This window comes from Mus caroli, unplaced genomic scaffold (assembly GCF_978045245.1).
Source record: "Mus caroli unplaced genomic scaffold, Mus_caroli_1 scaffold_18, whole genome shotgun sequence".
In the NCBI taxonomy this organism is placed as follows: domain Eukaryota; kingdom Metazoa; phylum Chordata; class Mammalia; order Rodentia; family Muridae; genus Mus; species Mus caroli.
Genome location: NW_028227273.1, coordinates 19448334 through 19471291, shown reverse-complemented (window position 1 = coordinate 19471291; position 22958 = coordinate 19448334). Strand labels below are relative to the sequence as shown.

General features: G+C 44.2%; 1 protein-coding gene across 1 annotated transcript in view; it reads left to right on the top strand.

Moving 5' to 3' along the window:
* The window catches only part of Rasgrp3 (RAS guanyl releasing protein 3), a 94628-nt gene extending 71921 nt beyond the window's left edge, over positions 1–22707 (top strand). The window contains exons 10-17 of the mRNA XM_021186414.3: positions 2671–2748; positions 4884–5000; positions 8153–8268; positions 10401–10548; positions 18483–18519; positions 18787–18912; positions 19214–19575; positions 21179–22707. Coding sequence (XP_021042073.1) covers positions 2671–2748; positions 4884–5000; positions 8153–8268; positions 10401–10548; positions 18483–18519; positions 18787–18912; positions 19214–19575; positions 21179–21187 — 993 coding nt within the window. The 3' untranslated portion in view covers positions 21188–22707. The remainder of the gene's footprint in view (positions 1–2670; positions 2749–4883; positions 5001–8152; positions 8269–10400; positions 10549–18482; positions 18520–18786; positions 18913–19213; positions 19576–21178) is intronic.
* Positions 22708–22958: the final 251 nt, after the last annotated feature.

The window sequence follows — 22958 nt, the reverse complement described above, 5'->3', positions numbered from 1 at the left end:
TCGAACAGCATGGGTTAGGTGGAGAGCGGGAAGCACAGCATCACTCTGTAGAGATTTAGACTCTTCCCCCTTTCAGGGTGGATCTGGAGACAGCATCTCACCTTGAGACCCCAGTTCATAAAATGAGGAGTTCTCAAGGCTAATGCCTCGGTTTCATGATATATGAAACAGACAAAGTCTTTTCATGGTATTTTTAGCCCCATCAGTTACATTTATCATTTTGAGCACATGCAAATAGCTGGAAAGCCCCTATGTTTTTACAGACTTGTTTAAAAAAGAAAAGAAAATGAAGAGAAGAGAGAGAAGAAGGAGGAAGGAGGAGGAGGAAGAGAAAAAAGGAGAGGACGATTTGCTAAACTGATGAGTGCAAATATGATCAAATGTGTTTTATTTTATAATAAGCAAATCTTAATATAAAATCTAACTCTAGAGCCACCTGTGCTGACAGGATTGAAGGGTAAATGTGACAGATAATGGATCAGAAAATTGCCCAAAACCATGGGGGCAAAATATGTTAGACAAATTTAGTTATATTATTTAAAATTGGAAGGTCGGCAGAGAAAAATTCTTAGGTCTCCACCAAGATCTGAGAGAGGAAACAGGGTTGAGGGGTCAGGGCAGACATGGTATCAGTGGCCCTGGGGACAGTTTTCTGTTCACAGATAAGCACCATTACATGTGGCTGCTACATTGCCTATGTGCCAAGCCTGCATCTATGAGCTTCTAAGCAAAGCCAATGAAATGAATATGCATTAGCTCACTTAAATCTTCACCAAGGTCATGGGTGGAAAGCTATTACTGATCAGTAAGAAGTCAAGAAGCTTAATCGTTTGCTCAGGATTACAGTATTGATAAGTAGAAAGAAGACATTTGGAGAAGACCAAATTATGCGTCAGTCTTTGGGAAAATACCCAACAAGGATACTTGCAGGAAATTCTCATGGATTTCGTAAAGGTTTGTGGGCATTTCTGGCTGAACGTCTTGGAGTTGCTGTTACTTCATTTGAGAATGCTGGTACCAGTCATCTTGGGACTTGGACATCACAGGCCTAAGAGGCAAGTCAGGAGGAAGGGAACCTGCTTGCCAATCAAAGCAGGGGCTGAGAACAAGGAATTTGAAAGGAGGACTGCATTTAGCATTCTCTCACTATTTATGGAAACTGCTCCATGCAAGACCTCAGACTGCAACTGAGGCAAAAAGGACAGATGTCCTGCCCACTCACTACCCAGAGACTTCTCTCTGGTGATTTTAGGTCCTAAAGAGTGGATATTAACCATCACAGGTCCCAGTGTGTCCATCAAATATCCTTTTTGTTCATCCTCTTTCACTCTTTTGAATAACTGGTTCCTAGAGGCCTTTGTCTGTGACATGTGTGACTACTCTTTAGAGAAAGGTTAAAAACACAGAGTCCATTCTTTTTTTTTTTAAAGATTTATTTATTATATACAATGTACAGTACAGTGTTGCTGACTTCAGACGCACCAGCAGAAGGCATCAGATCTCATTATGGATGGTTGTGAGCCACCATGTGGTTGCTGGGACTTGAACTCATGACCTTCGGAAGAGCAAGTCAGTGCTCTTACCCACTGAGCCATCTCGCCAGCCCCCCACAGAGTCCATTCTTAGCAAGCAGGTTTTTCAAGACCTAGGTTTGGGGTCTTCCTAGATTTGGGGACCATTTTATAGCAATGCCAACTTTACTCTTCTTAGGAAAGAAGTTCAGGTAACGAAGTCAGCCTTCTCTCCCTTTCATTCCTTCCCATTCACACTACCTCCGGAGTCTTTCCTGATCATTCTCTAGGGTTCCCCGTGTGTAGTGATAATAGTAATAAATACAGATACACCGATAACATCATATAGCAATTCACAGAACAGTCTGGTCTGCTGGATCCTTGTGAAGTAGTTTGAATGTATTCTTTCATTTGGTCCTCATTGAAGTCTAGTTCGTTGGAGACTTGTATAGTTTATTCACACTTTACAGATGGAGAATTTGAGTGCTAGAGCACATATACCTTGTTCGGGGCTCCAGAGTTCACCAGTGTCAAATTTAGGTTTGAATGGTGGCTCCATCCACCCTTTGCTTTCACTCTCTTCTTTCCCATAATAATTCCTGTAACATTTGGAGAGGGGTGTCTCACTTCATACTTAACAGGCATGGATGTGAACCCAACTTGTTTTGTGGTTGTTTGCTTGAATTCTGTTTCTTCGAGTTAACTGCCAGACTTTTGAGGGCAAAAGGCTACTCTCTGCACTTTGTTATCACCAAGTCTTTGCACAATGTTCTGAAAACAATAGGATCTGGACTAGTTTAGTCTTTATTTCCACAGATCTTTAATCAGGTCTTGTACTATGCACCTGTCCAGTATCCAGGCTATAAAAATCTAGAATCCTCCCCCAACCCACCCTCTTGAGGATATAAAAGAGGTCCAGCCAACACTGCAAGGGAGCAGAGTTCATGGCGTTGTTTCCTGATGCTCATGGCCTCACCAGGATAAACTTGTTCTTTTCAAACCTTTATTTCTCATCTCTGCATGCCTTTGCATCTTTCTACTCCTTTACATCCATCCAGATTACAAGGCATGAGACTTCTAATGTTTGAAAATGTTCCATTAAAGTACATAAAGAAATGAAGTCCAACCTCATCAGCCGTGTCTTCTGTTTTTTTCATAGCTCTCTCTGGACCTCTACCACACAGAGGATGATATTTACAAACTGTCACTGGTGTTGGAACCTAGAAATTCCAAATCGGTACGTATTGGTTTTGTCTCGGTGCTAAACTCCTCTGTTTGTCATTTATCGTCATTGACCATTTTGATGGTGTTTTGTCTTCTAAAGACCGAAGAACCTTGAAGATCTGTTTTCTTCCCATTTAACCAATGGGCCAACTTATCCCCAAAGGGATTATTTCTTCACATCATCTGTTAAGGAGGAGAAAGAATTGCACTCTCATGCTGTTTTATTATTAATCTTTTATCTTTTGTATCCAAGAGTTCATCTATACAAAGGATGAGAGAGAGAGAGAGAGAGAGAGAGAGAGAGAGAGAGAGAGAGAGAGAGAGAATAAAACAGAGCAAACAAATAACAGTATCTCACTGTTTAAGATGCTGTCTTGGGTAGGGTTTCTGTCCAGATCCCTTATACACTTCTGGGCTTTGTTATAAGCAAACAAACAAACAAACAAACAGGGTCTAGACATGGTTCCGTGGTTAAGAGCATTTGCTGATCTTGTAGAGGACCAGGTTCAGTTCCCAGCACCCACGTGGTGGCTCACAACCACCTGTAACTGCAGTTCTAGAGGTTTTGATGCCTTCTTTTGATCTCCACACAAGGGGGCACATTCATGCATGCAGGTCCAAATACTCGTATGCACAAATCAAAATAAAAGAAACAAACCAACTGAAGAAAAACATCAGCAGGAGCAGGACAAAAACATCCTCATTCCCCAGGAAATTAGTTCAACAAATTTTTAATCTGTCTCAAAAATTATGTGACTGAGAGTGATTGAAGACGACACCTAAAGTTGACCTCGAGAGTTCACATATACATGCAATGTGTGAAGAGAAGGGTGTAAGCTGTGTGTGCATGGCTCTATCTAGATTGTGTAAAGTTGTTGGTCTTGCTAGTAACCCACCAGTAACACCCACCACAACTTTACTTGACATTAAAATGTGTTACGGCTCCTCCTCAGTTTCTCTTGAAAGAAATGTATCCCTAGTTCATATTAAATAAAGAGCCTCCTAGAACAGGTTCGCCTGTGTAGACCAGTGAAAACTCTGCCACCACACGAGAGTCCCTGAGAGGAAAACACATAAACCACACAGCGGCCTTAGCTGGGTCGAGATTGGATTGTATCTCCTGTGTGCAGTATGCACTATTGCTGCCATATTCCCCATGTAGACAGCTCTACTGGAAAAGCCTGTGGAGAAAGAAATCAGTAGCTCCAGAGGAGACAGAGAGAATCAAGTATTCACAGAATAGTCTGCAGTGATTAGCACATTAAACAAAGGGATGGAGAGAAAGGATAGAAACTTGGCCACATGTTGGCTACTAGTTTTTGTATACATTCAATGCAGATTTGTCATGAAAACAATTTGAAAAATAGATAAAATTAGATAACTTTTAGTTTTGAGACAGGGTCTTGGTATAAAACCCAGGCTGGCCTCAAACTCCTGGTTTTCCTCAGTCTTCTACATGCTAGAACTTCAGGTATATGCCACCAAAGCCAATAACTTGATAACTGTAATTATGTGTGTGTGTGTGTGTGTGTGTGTGTGTGTGTGTGTGTGTATAAAAGTCCGTGGTGCATTATCAGGTAAACCTTTAGGAATGATTTAGTGATTTCTATAGTTAGAGAATTTGAATGGGCTATTTGTGTGGTCCAGGTGCACACACTTTTATACATATCTAGAATAGAATGTAAGCTACTACTAAACAACGTGCACCATTAAAGTATATCGTTAGAAATGTGTGTTGACACACAGCTAGAAGACTCACACTCTGAGGCTAAGACAATGGAATTATATGCTCCAGAGACACAGAGCAAGGGACTTTGTCTCAAAAAAGCCCAGACTAAAGCGAAACATGGTTTCAGTTACTGTTCAGATTCTATTAACAAAAGATGTCGGTTTATAAACAACAATGCAAAGCTGGGTATGGCCTCATGGGGCAGAGGCAAGAGAATTTGTTCAAGTTCAAGACCGTCCTGGTCTACGTTGTTTCACACCTACTGGGGAGACATAGTGAGCCTCTATCTCAAGTAAAACAACAACAACAACAACAACACAAAAGCCACTTAAGTCTTTACTGCTGTTCATATAGTAAATTTTCTCTCTTGGTGGATCAAGGTCCAGTTAATATTTAAAACTGTGTATTTGTTCTTTTAGCAGCCAACCTCCCCAACGACACCTAATAAGCCTGTGGTACCTCTGGAGTGGGCTTCAGAAGTGGTACCAAAGTCAGACCCCACAATCATCAACAAACACATAAGGAAGTTGGTTGAGGTAAGTAACTGAATGAGAATAATCAGAGAGCTCTATAAAACACCTTTTTTCTTTCTTTGTAATTTCTTTTTAAATTTTATTTATTTTATTTTTTATTTTTTTAAATATTTATTTATTTTATGCATATGAATAAACTGTAGTTGTCTTCAGACACACTAGAAGAGGGCATCAGATCCAATTACAGATGGTTATGAGCCACCATGTGGTTGCTGGAAATTGAACTCAGGACCTCTGGAAGAACAGTCACTCCTCTTAACATCTAAACCATCTCTCCAGCCCAATCCTTTTTCTTTCTTAATATTCTATTATTGTCCAGAAATCAGATCACATCCAAGTAAAATAGATCTTGGCGAAAGAGAATCAATTGAGCTTGAACGTCGATTGATGAACAATTGACACTCCTTGCTTCCTGGTTTGGCCCCAAGAGAAGAATTTACCAGAAAAGACCTTTCTCTCTCTTGACTGTGTCTTCTTATTTATCTAACTGTTCTCAGCTCCTTCCAGTTCCCCTCTTGAGCATTTACCACCTCTGTCACTGCCACCAACTTAAAGGACTTTGGGAATAAGAATTACTTGTGGATTTACCCATAAGAATTATTTATGAAAACCCACTGCAGAAAGGGTGCTCATGTCCGAGCAGGGAAACATCCCCTAATTTGCTTTGCTTTACCTGCTGTGTATTATAAGGGTTTTATGACACAGCCACACAATGCCACTGATGTCTGAAAAATCGTTCAATCTAAGTCAAGGCACTTCCGGGTTCTTGACTGAAGGAAACAAAACAGACTTGGGTGTGGTGGTGCACCCGTGTAATCCCAAGCCTTGGGAGTCTGGGGCAGGAGGATGTTGAGACCCTGCCTGAAAAGACTGGGGGCAGGGAGGCCCACAGAAGAGTAGAAGTAGAAATGCTGAGGAAGAAGTGGAAATGTCTCTGTCACTGGAAATTGTGATCAAGGCATGATTAAACCCCTGCTTTCATGGACTGCTTCCGTGTAGATTACAATTAGGTTGGATATGTGAGATAGACTATGAGATAGATAGATAGTGCTTTTTACTGGAAAAGGATTTTTAAGAACACAGAATGTTCTTTGTCTTGGGGAGCCCAGGGATTTTGTAAAAGTTGAGAGACATTTTATGGTGTATGTGTGAGACAGTAAGAAATCACTAGAAGGCATAGCATGGAAGGCCTGTGTACTAATACTCAGCTGTCATGTCAGCAACGGAACATGAGGCGGGAGAGTTTGAGTCAACCAGAGCTACACAACAGGACCCTCTCTCAAAAATAAGTAAGCCGCATGTTGGGAAGACTGCTGAGGTTAAAAGGACTCCCTGATCTGCAGGGCCTGAATTTGATTCCTGGCACCCACACTGGCTGACTAACAACCCAACGGTAACTCCAGCAAGGGGACCCAAGCCCACTCAGGTTTTTGTGGGCACCTGAATACCTGTGCATGAGCACATACACACACACAGGCATGCATACAGTTTAAAAATAAAATAAACATTAGGCAAACAAGCAAACAGAAAACCCAAGCCAGCCAACAATAACCACAAACGTGATATGGAAGAAACTTTTGCTGAGGGAAAAGGCTGAGAACACAGTATGGCCAGGGCAAAGATGAACAGAGTTGAGGTGGAGATGGTGGCCTCAAAAGGATACCAGGAGGGTTTTGCACACCAGGATGCTCTGATTCCTGAAAACAAAAGTAGAGAGCTTGCTCCCTCCCATTTCCCCCTCTCCCCTCCCTCTCCCCCTCCCCCTTCCCTACCTCTCCTCTCCTCTCCTCTCCTCTCCTCTCCTCTCCTCTCCTCTCCTCTCCTCTCCTCTCCTCTCCTCTCCTCTCCTCTCCTCTCCTCTCCTCTCCTCTCCTCTCCTCTCCTCTCCTCTCCTCTCCTCTCCTCCCCTCCCCTCCCCTCCCCTCCCCTCCCCTCCTCCCCTCCTCCCCTCCCCTCTTCCCTTCCTCCCTTCCTCCCTTCCTCCCTTCCTCCCTTCCTCCCTTCCTCCCTTCCTCCCTTCCTCCCTTCCTCCCTTCCTCCCTTCCTCCCTTCCTCCCTTCCTCCCTTCCTCCCTTCCTCCCTTCCTCCCTTCCTCCCTTCCTCCCTTCCTCCCTTCCTCCCTTCCTCCCTTCCTCCCTTCCTCCCTTCCTCCCTTCCTCCCTTCCTCCCTCCCTCCCTCCCTCCCTCCCTCCCTCCCTCCCTTCCTTCCTTCCTTCCTTCCTTCCTTCCTTCCTTCCTTCCTTCCTTCCTTCCATCCTTCCTTCAGATTTCATTATGGAGTTGTCAAACACTTGTTTTTATTGGTTCTCAGTCCTTCTCTTCTCCCCCCCCACCAGCCCCTGCCTCCTTGTGACCTCTGCCCTAGTAACCTCCTTTCTCTCTTTGCCTCTCCTCTGCCCTGTTGTTCTCCCAACACCTCCTCATTTCCTTCTCTTGCCTTCCATTCTAGTTTCACTGCTTAAACCCATGCTCACAGAGACCTGGACACAGATGAAGAAACATTCAGCACTAATATCTGGACATATGAGAGAGAATGTGTGAATTTATTTTCTTTTTCATTGATAAGTAGCCCTTTAGCATACTTGATTTCTAAAGGGGTATTCTCTCTCTCTCTCTCTCTCTCTCTCTCTCTCTCTCTCTCTCACTCTCTCTCATCACTCTGAACCATTTTTAGCCTATACATTTACTTTTATTTGAACTTTAAAATCTATTTGTTCATTTGAAAACATTCCCCCCCAAAATATAAATTAAAATTTTTCTTACTGGGATTTTGGTGAGGATGGCATTCAACATTCAACATATATTTTCAAGTTTTGAGGTCATTTAAATCCCTCAAGTATCATTTTCTATATATTTTTTTGGTACTATAACCAATAAACTCACCAATCTAACTCCTACTAACCCTAACCTAACCCTGAAATCTCAACTTACACTTTTCTTTCCATAGCAAACCTTTATCTAAATCCCAACCTCAAAGCCCTCCACAAACTACTTACAGCTTTTCTAGTATTAAACAAGCTATGTGTTTAGGAGTCTCCCACCAGCCTCTAGGCCATTTGATTGAATAGCGAATCTTCTTATTGGTTCCCCACAAGTTTAGTGCCTGACTTACACATGTCCATAGTAAATACTAGCTACCTGTCTATCCTCTGCAGTCTGTGTTTCGAAACTACGATCATGACCACGATGGTTACATCTCCCAAGAGGACTTTGAGAGCATAGCTGCCAATTTCCCCTTCCTGGATTCCTTCTGCGTGCTAGACAAAGATCAGTAAGTTTAATGAATTCCTTTGTTTTTAATGGATCTGGCTTAAAACAGAAGATTATCAGCCAGGGTGTGGTGGTAACATGCCTTTAATCCCAGCACTCGAGAGGCAGAGGCAGGCGGATTTCTGAGTTTGAAGCCAGCCTGGTCTACAGAGTGAGTTCCAGGACAGCCAGGGCTACACAAAGAAACCCTGTCTCAAAAAACAACAACAAAACAAAAACCAACCAACCAAACAAAAAAACCCAGAAGATTATCTAGGGGTGGCAGGGAAGGCAAACCAGCAATCTACATCCTAACAAGCTTTGCCCTGCTATTCTGATAGAGCAGTCTGGCTTTTCATTGGTTGGTTTTCTTGGTATCCCTGAACATGATCGGTTGGGTGCTATCATAGGACAGACCACATCTCTGTCAAGCATAAGTGCTGTCTGCAAATAAACCAGCTCTCAGTTTCTTTAGGTCCTTCTACTGCTTCACTACGACCAACTCTAAAAGCCTCCTCATGACAAGTCAAAGTGAGAAGCCCAAGGGCAAAGGCCTGTAGTCCCAGCTACCAGGAAGATCGAATTGGACTCTCGTGAATATTTGTGATTGACGCAGGTGTCTGCAGAAAATGCAGGATAATTTTTTCTTTTAGGATGGGCAAGATACTAGATGATTTAATTTTAAAAATTGTTAGTATAATTCAAGTTATTTTGCACATGAGAGGAATAAAAGTCTGGGGTATAACTGTGACATTGTTCATAGAAACAGGGGAATCCGTGGTAATACAAATTAGAAAGAAAGATACAGGCTTTGGCATCGCTATGTTGATTGTGAGAGGGAGACAGGGTGTACAGAAAGAGATGCTTTTGAGGATGTAGAAAGCAAGCTATTGAGGATGTAGAACAAAACGTGTGAGGGCAGTTGGGCAAGAAGTGCACGTTACTTTTCAGTCCATTGGTATTAGCTGGTTGCTGAGGTCTGGTGCAGCATTCCTTTCTGGTGGGAAATTTAGGGGGAGATGAGCATGTCGGACTTCCCTTCCCACTTGTGGGTTCTGCAGAAGAGACAGAGAAGGGGGAGCAGAGAGGAACAAGAAAAACAGTGCAGCATGAACTTGCATGCTCTAGGTAGAAGAGGACGTCAAAAAGTTAATATGTCCCCCTGGTACACACTGCCACGAGGTCAGACACTTTGAAGAATGACAGGGGGCCATTGAGGATTGTCCTTACTGGCAGCTTCAGCACAAAGGCAATGTGAGGACCTTGACCGGGTGGTATAGAATGATTGAAGGAAATGCTAATCACTGGTGGTTTTGACAACTTTGGGAATTGGTAAGAGAGAAAGACCAGTGCTGGGGAAGGCAACAGAATCAAGGAAAGAGATGTGGGGAGAACAAAGGTCTTGGGCATCTCCAGAAACAGGAGAAACAGGGGTAGGGGGTGGGGGAGGTTAAGAAGAGCCTGCAAGAAGGCCAAGGTCTATGGAGGCCCAGAGCAGGGAAGGAGCAGTCCTTCTGATGCCATAGGAAGAGCCAAGAGAAGGACAAGGGAATCCTGAACTGAACAGGAAAGGCAGGATCTCTGTACCCAGCACTTGCCTGTGTCCTTATGGATGGGCAAGTGGCAAGCAAGGGGCGTGGTGAGCTGAAGCAGGCGGGTGGGCTGAAGAGGAAGCTCCTTCTGTGTAGAGGGGATCCGGGAGACTCTGCTCTAGATGAGCAGGGGGTTCTGGAGGACAAAGATGCAAGAGCCACTGGAGAGTAGCCTGCACTAAATTAGGCTGAGTAAATTGAGTATGATGGTGATAATCTCCATCTTATTGCCAGTCAAGGACTAGAAAGCTGTCCTTCTGGAAGCTTGTACTCAGGAATGAAGATAATTCTCTGAGCCATGTGTCTTCATACATGTGAATACACACACACGGACACATGGACACACACAGATATTAACACGCGTACGGAATCTACTTATTGGGGAAGGCTTTGACTATGTTGTGCTCTTTGAGATTTATCCTCCTTTTGGATGTTTAGGAAAAGTGAAAATCTCTCATTTGCTTTTGATGACAAAGGTTTGGGAGGTGGGGAGCTGAGTGTGGTGACTACTTGGTGATCGAGCAATCAAAGATCCTTCCCTTTTTTTTGATTCTCCTAACAGGGACGGCCTAATTAGCAAAGACGAAATGATGGCTTATTTCCTGAGAGCTAAATCTCAGCTACACTGCAAAATGGGACCAGGCTTCATCCATAATTTTCAGGAGATGAACTATCTCAAGCCGACCTTCTGTGAACACTGTGCGGGATTTGTAAGTTGGATTTCCATTTTTCATTTGTGCAGGACCTTGGAAAGGCAGGGAAATGGTTTACTAAATATGATTCACTTTCTCCTTTGAGTCAAAAATCAGTTGTGTGATTGCTCCCTGAGACGAAAGATGAAATGAAAGCAAAACAGATCTGTGAGAGATGAGATAAAAGCAAAAACGATCTGTGACTTTAGCTGGGCTCCAGGAGCACCCGTGACCAGATAGGGAAGGCTAACTGAGCCCTGTTAGCGAGAGAGAGAGAGAGAGAGAGAGAGAGAGAGAGAGAGAGCTCTGCTAGTAACCTGCGCCAGGGGAAGGTGTCAGCCCAGAGAACCCTGGCATTCATCAGCACTGTTGGCAATGTTTGTAAAGAGGAATATTTATCTCAGCCAGTTCCTTCTGGCACTCATTTAACATGGTATTTGTCACCACATCCATCATGGTGTGGCTCAATACTTCCCAACACAGAGGGGGAAAAAAATACCCTTTGGGGATAAGGCAGTCATGATAAGAAATAACATTCACGGGCTGGTGAGATGGCTCAGTGGGTAAGAGCACCTGACTGCTCTTCCGAAGGTCCAGAGTTCAAATCCCAGCAACCACATGGTGGCTCACAACCATCCGCAACGAGATCTGGCGCCCTCTTCTGGAGTATCTGAAGACAGCTACAGTGTACTTACATATAATAAATAATAAAATCTTTAAAAAGAATCCTATCTTTAAAAAAAAAAAGAAAGAAAGAAAGAAATAACATTCACCTAATGCTTCACAGTAACAAAGTCCCTGGACAGGAATGTAAGGATTCCCTACAACATGCTTTTGAGACATTTTCTCCCCATTTTGCCTAGGAAGGTGGAGAGATGCATAATGGCCACCCCAAATCCTCCAGAATTCAAAGTTCTATTGAAAAGGGTGTGCACTCAAGCACAGGTGCTCTGAGTATGGACCTGTGCTCGCCCTCCACCGCTGCAGCACATGGAGACTGTATACCAGCCATTCTTGGCCTGTGGGTTGTGATCCCTTAGATATTACTTAAGACCTTTGGAAAACACAGATATTTCTATTATGATTCATAACTAGCAAAGTTACAGTTATGAAGGAGCAGTGAAAATAGTTTTATGGTTGGGGGGATTACCATATTAAAGGGTCGCAGCCTTGGGAATGGTGGGAACCACTGCTATATACCTGCCCTGACTACCTGGTGGTAAGGCCAGCTTTTGGCCCTCTCCTTACCAGATTTTTGGGGCTCTGATTATTGTGTTTTATAAAAAAAGGAAGAGAGCCAGGAATGTTTGATAGAAGTGCAGTATGGTGATGTGGAAGGGGGCACCTCTGCCTACCCATGCTGAAGCATCCCTTTCCCCTGAGGGACCAGGTATAGGACTGATAGAGTATGGAATAGAGAGTATTTAGGGCACGGGGAGGGGAGTTGAGGAAGGAGGAGAGAGGGAGAAGGAGAGGGAGAGGGAGGGAGGGAGGAAGAGAAGAGAAGAGAAGAGAAGAGAAGAGAAGAGAAGAGAAGAGAAGAGAAGAGAAGAGAAGAGAAGAGAAGAGAAGAGAAGAGGCTGGCATGAACACATGGAGAAGGGGGAAGGGGGACAAAGGGAGAAAGGGCAGGGAGAAGAGGCAGAGAGTAAGAGGGTAAGAGAGAGAGGAGGGGGCAAGCAGCCCCTTTTACAGTGAGTCAGGCACACCTGGCTGTTGCCAGGTAACTGTGGGGCAGAGCCTAGAAGGAATGCTAACCCGGATTATCCTTTCATCTGGTACTCAAGTAAAAAACGAAAACTTTGAAGCGAGGGTGGCCCAGCACCTAGCTCTGATAACTGCCCCGGGCTGAAGGACTGGTTTTATTCAGTGGCCACATCCCATGTTGGTTGCATTGGGGCTGCCAGCAGACTGTGCTTCTTCAGTCCCTTGCCTGAAGGACTGGCTTTGTGAGCCACATCCTTCTGAGAATGGGTAAAGAAGAGGCAGGTTTCACGTTCACCACAGTTCCAGGTGCTGACAGCAGCCCCCACACCTCTCTAGCCAGCTCGCCTTATCAATCTCAGGAACAGAGAAGCAAGTTCCTTTTCTGTTAGCATCGCCACTGGGTGCTTCACCAGACTACTCTACCGTGCAACAAATGCATTTCTGTTTTCATGTATCTCTTGTTTCTCTATTTTCATGGGGAATTTGGAGAAGTAGATAAACCTGAAAATGCAAATGCAATGAAGCCATGTAAATGCTCCAATGCCCTGCAAATCTCTCTCTCTCTCTCTCTCTCTCTCTCTCTCTCTCTCTCTCTCTCACACACACACACACACACACACACACACACACACACTTCTCTGTGAAATACAGTTTTGAGTCTTCCAATTAACAGATCAGGCTGAGAGGACCTACTTAGGCACAACTGTAAGTCAGGACCAGTTCCTGATCTCTGGTGGCGTATGAGGGACTTGAGGCATTTATTTGTCCACAGGTCCACAATGTTACGTGTGTTGCCTCCTCCTAGCGCAGGACACTGGCTTTCACAGAGGCAGGAAGGTGGTCATTCTTGGGATGCCACATCTTCCCCTGATTCATCTGAACACAGGTGCTGGTTCTGTGCTGGGATGCGAATGAAGGTACAAAGTCCTGGACGTGGGGTCTGGAACCTGAGCTTTGAACTTCACTTCTGCTCCCTCCTACTTTCATGTCGTGGACCTCAGTCAATGACTATCTTTATGTCTGTGTTCCTATTTGTAAAAGATACTTAAGACACCACTTACCTGCCAGTTGTTGGGGAGATAAATGATAGCAGGCGTGTTAAAACTTTCAAGCAGCAGGAGAATGAGACAAAAGAGAAAGCAGCACAAAAATATTGGAAAGAATTCTCTTGGCACTGTGTGAGAGTTGCCTGAAATTATCTCTTTTAATTTTTGTAAGCCTTTTTATTTTTTCAAAATATGTTTAATTTCATTTGTAGAGCTTGCTTTGATCTTTGCTCTCATAATACCTAAGGGTCGCTTGGTCTTCAAGGGATGTATAAATACAACTCTAAAGATATATCCTCGAAAGGAACTGAGAATACCAGGAACCATTCTCTAGTGCCTGGCCCATCTGGTTCTGAAATAAATTCTATTTTAAGGGTAAAGAAGGCAGTGCATGCGTCTCAGAATTGCCAGAACTGAAAGCCTATTGGTAATCCCCGAATTTTATAGAAGAAACTGAAGGCTAGAGAACTTACTTACACGAGTTAGTTTCCCAAGGTCACACAAGTCACTGGCAGCAGGACCATGAAGCCTAGCCAGCTCTTCTCACTCTCAGTCTAGTGTTCTTCTTATTATAAAGAATTTCATGTACCATAGCAGCCTGTGTTCTAAGATCAAAGGAACCTGGGAAATACTCACCTAAGCGGGGATTCCTTCAGCTGTTGTTGGCTGGCACACTGACCCACTGCCTCTTCCTGGCACTGTTTCCACCTGGGTTCTAAGAGAGCTCAGTAAACCATGTCCTGAAAGGACTCTTGCTTGATTCTGTCTTTCTCCAGCAGCTCTTCAGTGATGTTAATAATGTACTGTATCTCTATATTAGGGTGTTCTATCTTTATATGTAGTGGGAAAGGGTCTCTCACTCAATAGTCCAGGGTGGCCTTGAACTTGAGACCCTTCTTCCTTCCTTCTGAATGCTGGGATTACAAACATGGACCACCAGGAAAGGCTGTCTCTTCTTCTCTCCCCTACCCCTGTTTATTGAAAATAGATTTTTTTCTTCACATAATATAGCCTGATTACAGTTTCTCCTCCTCCTACTCCTCCAAGTTCCTCCCACCTAGCCTCCTATCCACATCCATCCCCTTTCTGTCTCTCACTAGAAAACGGGCATCTATGGGATAATAATATAAAATATAATACAGTATAAAAGATAAAAGCTAACACATTGGAATAGGACAAAACAAACAGAAGGAAAGGACTTTAAGAAAAGCACAAGAAACTGTTGCGTTTTATAAAAAAGAAAAGGAAAGGAAGGAAGGAAGGATATGTCTGGTAGAGGTGTGTTATGGTGAGGGAGACAGGGACTGGGTGCCTCTGTAGGCCCATGATGAGGCATTCCTCCTCCACCTGACCCCCCACCCCCAAGGTACCAGCCTATCCAGGTAACTGTTGGCCAGAGCCTAGAGAAAATGCTAACACTCTATACCTAGCCTCTGTGATTGTATGGGTTGTAGCTTGGCTATCATTGACTTCATTGACCTAACAGTTCATTTCCATACATAATTGTATACATACCATATTTGTTTTTCTGGGCCTGGGTTACCTAACTGAGGCTTTTTTTTTTTTTTCTTTTTGTAGTTCATTTAATTTACCTGTGAGTTTCTCATATATATGATTGACCCTTACTCTCCTTCTGGTCTTACTCTAGTGGCTTTGTTCACACAGGAACAACCCAGAAACTGGGAATGGAATGTCACTAAAGTTTTGCAGATTGAGACTTGCATGTATCGATTTCCTGAATCATCGTTGATGTGTTTATAAAAAAAAGAAGCCGGGTGTGGTGACGCACGCCTTTAATCCCAGCACTCAGGAGGCAGAAGCAGGCAGATTTCTGAATTCGAGGACAGCCTGGTCTACAAAATGAGTTCCAGGACAGCCAGGGCTACATAGAGAAACCCTGTCTCGAAAAACTAATAAATTGATAGATAGATAGATAGATAGATAGATAGATAGATAGATAGATAGATAGATAGATAGATAGATAAAAGGAGGATATGTTCTATGGGGGTGTGGTGAGGTATGGGGGAAGGGGGATGTCTTAGTGGGCCCATGCTGAGGCATCCCTTCCCCCTGAGGGACCAGCCACATGAAGACAGTATAGAACAGAGTTTATTCAGGGGATGGGGAGGGGAGTTAGGAGGGTAGTAGAGGCAGAGAATGGCAGAGAGAAGTAGAGGAGAAGAATAGAGGCTGGCCATGAGCATGTGGAGAGGGGGGAAGAGGAGGGAGGGGATGGGGCAAGCAGCCCCTTTTATAGTGAGTCAGGCCTACCTGGCTATTGCCAGGTAACTGTGGGGAGAAGCATATCTGGCTGTTGCCAGGTAACTGTGGGGTGGAGTTTAGATAGACCGCTAACAGTCACCTTCACCACCTCTTACATGACAGAAGCCAGCTAGATGATTTAAAATTTCACAGACTCTTGAGAAGGTATAACTAACCCGATGGCCCACTTCCCTTTTCTGCCCCCATTTAGTCTTCAGTGGTCCTGAGCTAACCTATCAGTGGTGTGAAGACATCTTTTCTGCCCAGAGGCAAACTGTGACGCCACCAGAAGGCATTTGCATCTTAAAGTGTTCTGTAAAGGATCTGTAAAGGATCAAAATAATCTCTGGGGTCCCCTGTTGGGATTTCTTTGTTTGCATGAGAGGAAGGGGGCAGCCACCCAGGCATCCTTCCTTAGTCACTCTGCTTTGGTAGCTACTTCATTTTTTAAATCTGGGCCAGACACTTCTACTCAGGGGACTTGTTGACCATAATGCATTGTGAATAGTGTTCCCTCTCCTGAAGCCATTGGCCTAGACCTTTTCAGTATCACTATATTAAGTAAACGGCAAGCACCTAGACTAACCCATTACCAAGGTAGAGTTTTTCCAGTCTAAGCCCACTAAACTAAGCTAAGCCTAATACTGAACGTGCTGGCATCCCTGCTGCCCTGGGCTAGGGCTATGGAGAAGGTAGAAGGAAGATCCGGGCAAGGACACTTTTCTCACAGTGTTAAACACCAGTCTACCAGGAGGGCAAAGTCCCAACTTTTACTGGAGTTTTTAGTGTCAGAACCTGGGACCCAGATGCCTCTAGGCTTAGCCACCTGACTTCAAGATGCCAATTAGACAAATAAACAATTCAATGTGGCCATCTTGGGAAGAGGGACTGCTGTGTTTTATTAAAAAGAGAAAAAGAAGCCAGGGATTTGTTGGGTGGAGGCTCAGTATGGTGTGGGGGGAGGGGGTGCCTCTGTGAGCCCAAGATGAGGCATTGCTTCCCCCTGAGGTACCAGCCACACGAAGGTATCATATAGAATTATAGAATAGAGTTTATTTAGGGCATGGATGGGAGTTGAGGGGCAGAAGAGGGGGAGGGGAGGGGGGAGAGAGAGAGAGAAAGAGAGAGAGAGAGAAGAAGAAGAAGGAGGAGGAGGAGGAGGAGGAGGAGGAGGAGGAGAGGCCGGCCATGAGCAGGTGGAGAGAGAGGGGGAGGGGAATGAGGAGAGAGGGGACCGAGGGGTTAAGAGGGTAGGAGGAAGAGGAGCAAGAAAAGAGAGGGGGGGCAAGCAGCCCCTTTTATGGTGTGTCAGGCACACCTGGCTGTTGCCAGGTAACGGTGGGGCAGAGCCTAGAAAGAATGCCAATAGCGACAAGTAAAGAGGTGCGGCAGGACTCCATCTAGTCTTCTGAGTTCTGACACTCCAGGTTTGTGCTTAACTAGAGCAGGTATGATCTACGACCAGGAAGTCTTTGTTGAAGTGTGGTTTGGCCCGATTTTGACCCATCCTTGTCTCAGCTCCAGTCTCTTTTGCAAGGTGGCCCGAGAAGCTGCCAGGATTGTGGGAACTCTCTCTGAGGGAGAGAAGCCCCTCCTCTTGCTGGTCTGGGACTTCAGCCTCTTTGTCTCCAGGCATGAGCTTGCTGGAAGCTCCAGTTCCCTGGGGACCATTGCTTCATTCAATAGCTTGAGGGATAAAGGGAAGGGAACACGGGACTCTTTAGAATGTCTTCATTTCTGCCAAGATGTTACACCACAACCAAGGCTGTGGCCAAAACAGCTTGCAAAAACACTCCTCATCCAACCTGAGGCATTTGTCATGTCAAAGAACAAAATTATAGTTTCAGTTAAAGATCCTAGATATCACTGTTTTAGATTCTAAAACCAGGCAACACGTAATTTTACAAAACAGGATATGTTTTCCAATGAACCTGGTGGCAGAGGTTGATTTTATAGACAGAGAGAAGCCTAAGCAATAGCAGATTGGTCCCTCCCTGTGCATGAAGGTGGGAAGAGAACAATATAAAAATAGCCAGGTGTAGTGGTACATGCTTATAATAACGTCAACACTTGGGAGGGTGAGGCAGGAGGATCGGAAGTTGAAGACCATCTTGGGCTACATCATGCAGTCCTGTCTAAACAGAAAAGGAGAACTGATTGCATGAGTCCCTTCACCTTTCCTTCTTATGAATTAAGGTGTAGATAGAAAATTGAAACTGGCCATTTGGGAAGAATTTAGTTGTTTCTCCTGGTTCCTGGAAAGGTCTGATAAAAAGCTTAATTTCAGCACCGTGGAATGGAGCGTTAGTATGAGTGATTGTTTTCTGATGTTTAATCCTGTGTGTTGAGGTCTTGTGCAGCAACTAAATCCATTACAATGCTCCCTGGAACCTTTGGTTAGCAGTGGCTTCCTACTTACTAACTTCGTGGAAGCAACCATATCCGTGTTTGGCAGCGCCAGAGCCTTTTTGACAGCCCCCACAGCCCTGCCGCAGACACAGTGCAAACACGTGTGCCCCTTCTTTACCTGGCAAAATCCAAATTAGTAATTTGCTTATATTGTTTCCTTCCCTGCAGAAGGTGGCAAAAGCAGTCAGTATCATTAATGAGAAAGACAGGAAGACCTACTGGTCAATTCCTATATATTTGGCTTGAAAGTACATCACCAAAGGGGAACCAACGTACCAACTTACCAACTTTAATTTCCCATCCCATCTACTCTTTGGCTCCAAGAAAGAAAAGGGAAGTTAACATCACAGCTGGGGGTTGGGGGGGATGGGAGAGGCTCCTCTCTGACAGGAAGGGTGTCTAGAGCAGCTCCATCCTGTTTGTGAGCCACCAGTCGTTGGCCTTCCCAGGACTTTTTTCCTCTGTTGACTTGTTTTCCTTCTAGATGTCTCTTCCCATCCACTGACATTGCCTCATCTTCTGTTTCAGCTCTGGGGCATAATCAAACAAGGCTACAAGTGCAAAGGTAAATAAATACCTGGGATGCGATGGATATTTTGGGTAGGAATCAAATCGGTCTAATTAAACCATAAATAGTCTTGGCCTCACTGAGAACTTTGGTCTCTTGGGACAATGGAAGCTAAAGAGTTAATCTGTGCCCCCAACAATGGCTTCCTAGATTCAATCCTGAAATTCAGAAGGGGGCTGGCAAGGCCTGGCAGCTGTTTCCACTCTGGAAGCTGAGTCAGACACACGGTTCACACTCATTTGTGCTAATTTGGGTTCTTTTTAGACTGTGGAGCCAACTGTCACAAGCAGTGCAAAGACCTCTTGGTTCTGGCCTGCAGGAGACTTGCCAGGGCACCCTCCTTGAGCAGCAACCCCGGGTCACTGCCTGGAAGCCCAGCCTTACCTCCAGGTAAGGCTCTCTGTGTTCTTCACAACCCCTCCCACCCCACCCCACAGTGTTTTTTTTAAAAGCACCTCTCCATACCTGTCCTTGATTTGTTTTCTGCATCTACTTAGGGTCTGAATCATACAAACACAAGGGCACTCCCTTCTGTAGATTGCTCTGGATGCTAAACCCTTCATTCTGGTGCTTTTTGATCCGGTTCTCTGGAACCTTGCATATCAGATTCCTGGTGTCTGTACTAACAGTGATGGTTTGCTCCTGGACAGACCAACGTCAAATAATAATCACTCTTTTTTTTCCCTTCTAGTGCAGGATGAGGTATTTGAGTTTCCTGGGGTCACAGCTGGACACCGAGACCTGGACAGCAGAGCCATTACCCTGGTAACAGGATCTTCCCGGAAGATCTCCGTGAGGCTGCAGAGAGCCACCACTAGTCAAGCCACCCAGACAGAACCTGTGTGGTCAGAGGCTGTCTGGGGAGACTCAGGGTCTCATACCTTCCCCAAAATGAAATCCAAGTTCCATGACAAAGCAGCAAAGGACAAGGGCTTTGCCAAGTGGGAAAACGAGAAGCCCACCGTACAAGCTGGTGTGGATGTTGTAGATCGAGGCACTGCATTTGAACCTGACCAGGATGATGGGCAAGATGAAGCCAAACAGGGTGGTGAGGTCAGTGCTGTGAATCCATGACTACTCTCAGGAAGAGGCTGAGAGTGCTGATATGGGCATGTAGCTCTGGAAAATAGCCTCATGACTTTAAAAGCACTGTGATCAGAAATCAAGATGTATTCCTTTTAAAGTTACTACTGGCTAGTTATATGAACCAGGAAAGATGATTTCTTCCCCCCGCCCCACACACCTGTTTCACCCTGCATAAAACCCAAATAGAATTCTGAAATGTAACAAGGTCATGTCTGTATTGCAGTGATACACAAGGGACCTGTGACTGTTGCCTATATTTACATAGCAGTGCAGTGCAGGGTTACCTCATTGTCCAAGACAGAGCCGGGGCTCAAACCCAGGGAGGACTTGTAGAGGGGAGAATTAGATTCTCACCTGTGCTAAAAACAGACTCTTGACAGTATCAAAGAAAAAAGAGGGGCAGCAATCCAAGATGTGAAGGCTGCAAGGGTCTATAAAGTGGGCCCTGTCCCCCAGGAATCATACTCTGTTCACCCACAGTAAACTGGCGTGCACACGCAATGTCAGAATATGCCGAAACTATAAATCCATTCAACATGGCGAAGACAATTAGTCAACAGTCCATGCTGTATTAAGAAAATAGATTTGGGAACATCAAATAATTCCTAAAATAAAGCAATTATTGAAAATTTAAATTCACATGATATGAATATACAGTGTACATACCTATATGCAATTTTCATGCAAAATTTCTTAGTGCCCTTATATGTTATAGCATGAATTTCTGAGCTGGGAACATTTTAACATGGAACATTTGAGAGAGGGACTAATATTTTGTGCAGCACTCTACAGGAACATCTCATTTACTGTACAGGAACTCTGCATGAGAGTAAGATTTTCATGTGCTGAGTGGACAATCGTTTTTATTACTTGTTTGTATGTATGAATATAAATATGTGTGCCAGTCTGCATGCATGTGCTGAGGACAAAAATGGGTGTTGGATGGCCTCCGTTCATTCTCTCTCTCTCTCTCTCTCTCTCTCTCTCTCTCTCTCTCTCTCTCTCTCTCTCTCTCTCTCTCTCTCTCTCTCCAATTTCTTTCTTTAATTCAGGGGTCAGTCTCTCTCCAAATTTGGACTGATGTCTTTTCTCTGCTAGGCTGGAAGCTAGTTAGCTCCAGCAGTCGAATCCTCTTGCACCACCATCTCAAGGTTGCAGTTCCAGGCGTGCCCAGGCCATCTAGACTGGACAGCTAGCTTGTTACAATGGGTGCTAAAATCCATGATTGTACAGCAGGCACTTTGAAACATTGACCCATCTCTCTGGTCCCTGCTTCTGTTTTGAAGTTTATTTATTTTCGAGATGGAGTCACAGGATGTTGCTCTGGGCCAGCCTCCAACTCCTGGGCTCAAAGGATTCTCCTCTGGCTCCTAAGTATTGTGGACTACAGGCTCAGATCACAGCTGGGTGGCTCTCTATGACCTTTTAATTCTCTTCTAAATATGGAAGCTCTGAGGTGCTCATCTTTTGAGGTCTTCCCTTATATTCTTTTGGAAAACGGTATTTCAGTTACACTCTGCTTTTGTTAACTGAGACCCAACTCTGCAGCAGGCTCTGGTTTGTATTGCAGGATGGCTGAGGTCAAGCTTGGGAAACCAAAGGCAATCAAGTCGGCTATGAGGAGGAGAGAGAAGAGGCGCTCTGAAAGGCACTGTCTCGCTCAGAAGCGGTCTGGAAAAGAGATTTGGATATGCTCACAGCCTCCAGTCATCCTGGGATCCCCATGACTGGACTACGGGATAGAGAATTTACCCTGACTGAACTATTTATTTCCTGTACTCTGTCTGCCCCTGCTGAGGTGCCACGAAAACTAGTTACGTAGTCAGCAGCTTCTCACATCTCTCTAAAGCCATTTGTAGCCAGGGGGATGAAAGCTTTGGTGCACGTGCGTGGTTTTCTCTAAAATCAAAACTTAGCTCTTTTGGACAATATTATGTTTGTAAAGTGTATGCGTGTGTGTAGGGATGTCTCATAAGAAGTTGAGTTTGAGCTCCTTTGCATGTGCCTTTTAGATGGGACCAGGACTTGAAGTTTTATTGAGGGACAAAGACATTCTTTAGATCCTGGAAGGCAGTGAACCCTCTGCTGCTGATTGGCTGTAAGGAGTGTTTATAGTGTCCTACCACACAGTGGCTGTGCTTGTAATGTCATGTGTGTATATCACCTAGGTCTTAATCAATCCTGGATCACTAAGGGCAATCATATCCCCAAAGCTCCCCTAATACTCATGCTAGATATGGTAAAAACAAAGCAAAACAAAACAAAACAGCATATACCTGGCCACCTAATTGGGTTCCCCACTCTTTCTGAAGATTCCCATAATAGAATGTTAATTAAGAAAGCAAATCAAGTTCTGAGGGGTGAAATTTAGTAGAAAGACCCACCAAACTACTAGGTTAAAGATAACCAACCAGTTTGGAAAGCTGAAAGTAAGCCTAAGATTTTTATTTTAGATCATTTCTGGATGCAAAAGGTAACTTAATTTCTTCCTAATAAATTCTCATCCACAGTTAAAAATTATTCACAATTCTCATCTCTAGCTCTTCTTCTTCCCCACCCTTCCCCCCTCTCTCCATGTGGCCATGGCTGGCCTCTCTCTTCCAACCTTCTCTCTTCTTCTCTGCCTTTTTACAGTAAAGCTTTAAAACCATGAAAAAAAATATTCACAAAAGGAAAAAATCACCATAAACTTCAACTATGGATTGATATTCCATGTACACATTTAAAATATTAATAATTTAAATGTCTTTCTTTGAGTGTGTATCTTTTGAAATAGAGACGCCAGGCTGATATTCCAATACCTATAATCTCTGCATTTGGGGCATGAGATAGGAGGACCCCAAGTCTGAAGTCAACCTGGGCAACTTAGCAAGAATATGTCTAAGAAAAAAATGTAGGGGCTGGAGAGATGGCTCAGCAGTTAAGAGCACTGGCTGCTCTTTTAGAGGTCCTGAGTTCAATTCCTAGCAACCACATGATGGCTCACAACCATCTAGGGATCTGATGTTCTCTCCTAGTGTGTCTGAAGACAGCTACAGTGCACTCATATACATAAGCCTTTAAAAAGTAATAATCAAAATAAAAGAAAAATTGAGGTGATTGAGTCTGTCATTGAGGGGACCATCTCATATCAAATAACCAGTTAGGAAATATTCCACAGAGGTACCAGGTCTACATTTGAGGGCTAACATGTGTGTATCTTATGTAAAACTGACTATGGCCTTATTTGTACAAGTCACTTCCATATAGCTCAACTGCTAATTCTATGCTCGTCCTTAGAAACGGAGAGCATGAAGCCATAACTGCTAAGTGGTTCCAGTGTCTTAAGACAACCTTGGTAGAGGTGACAC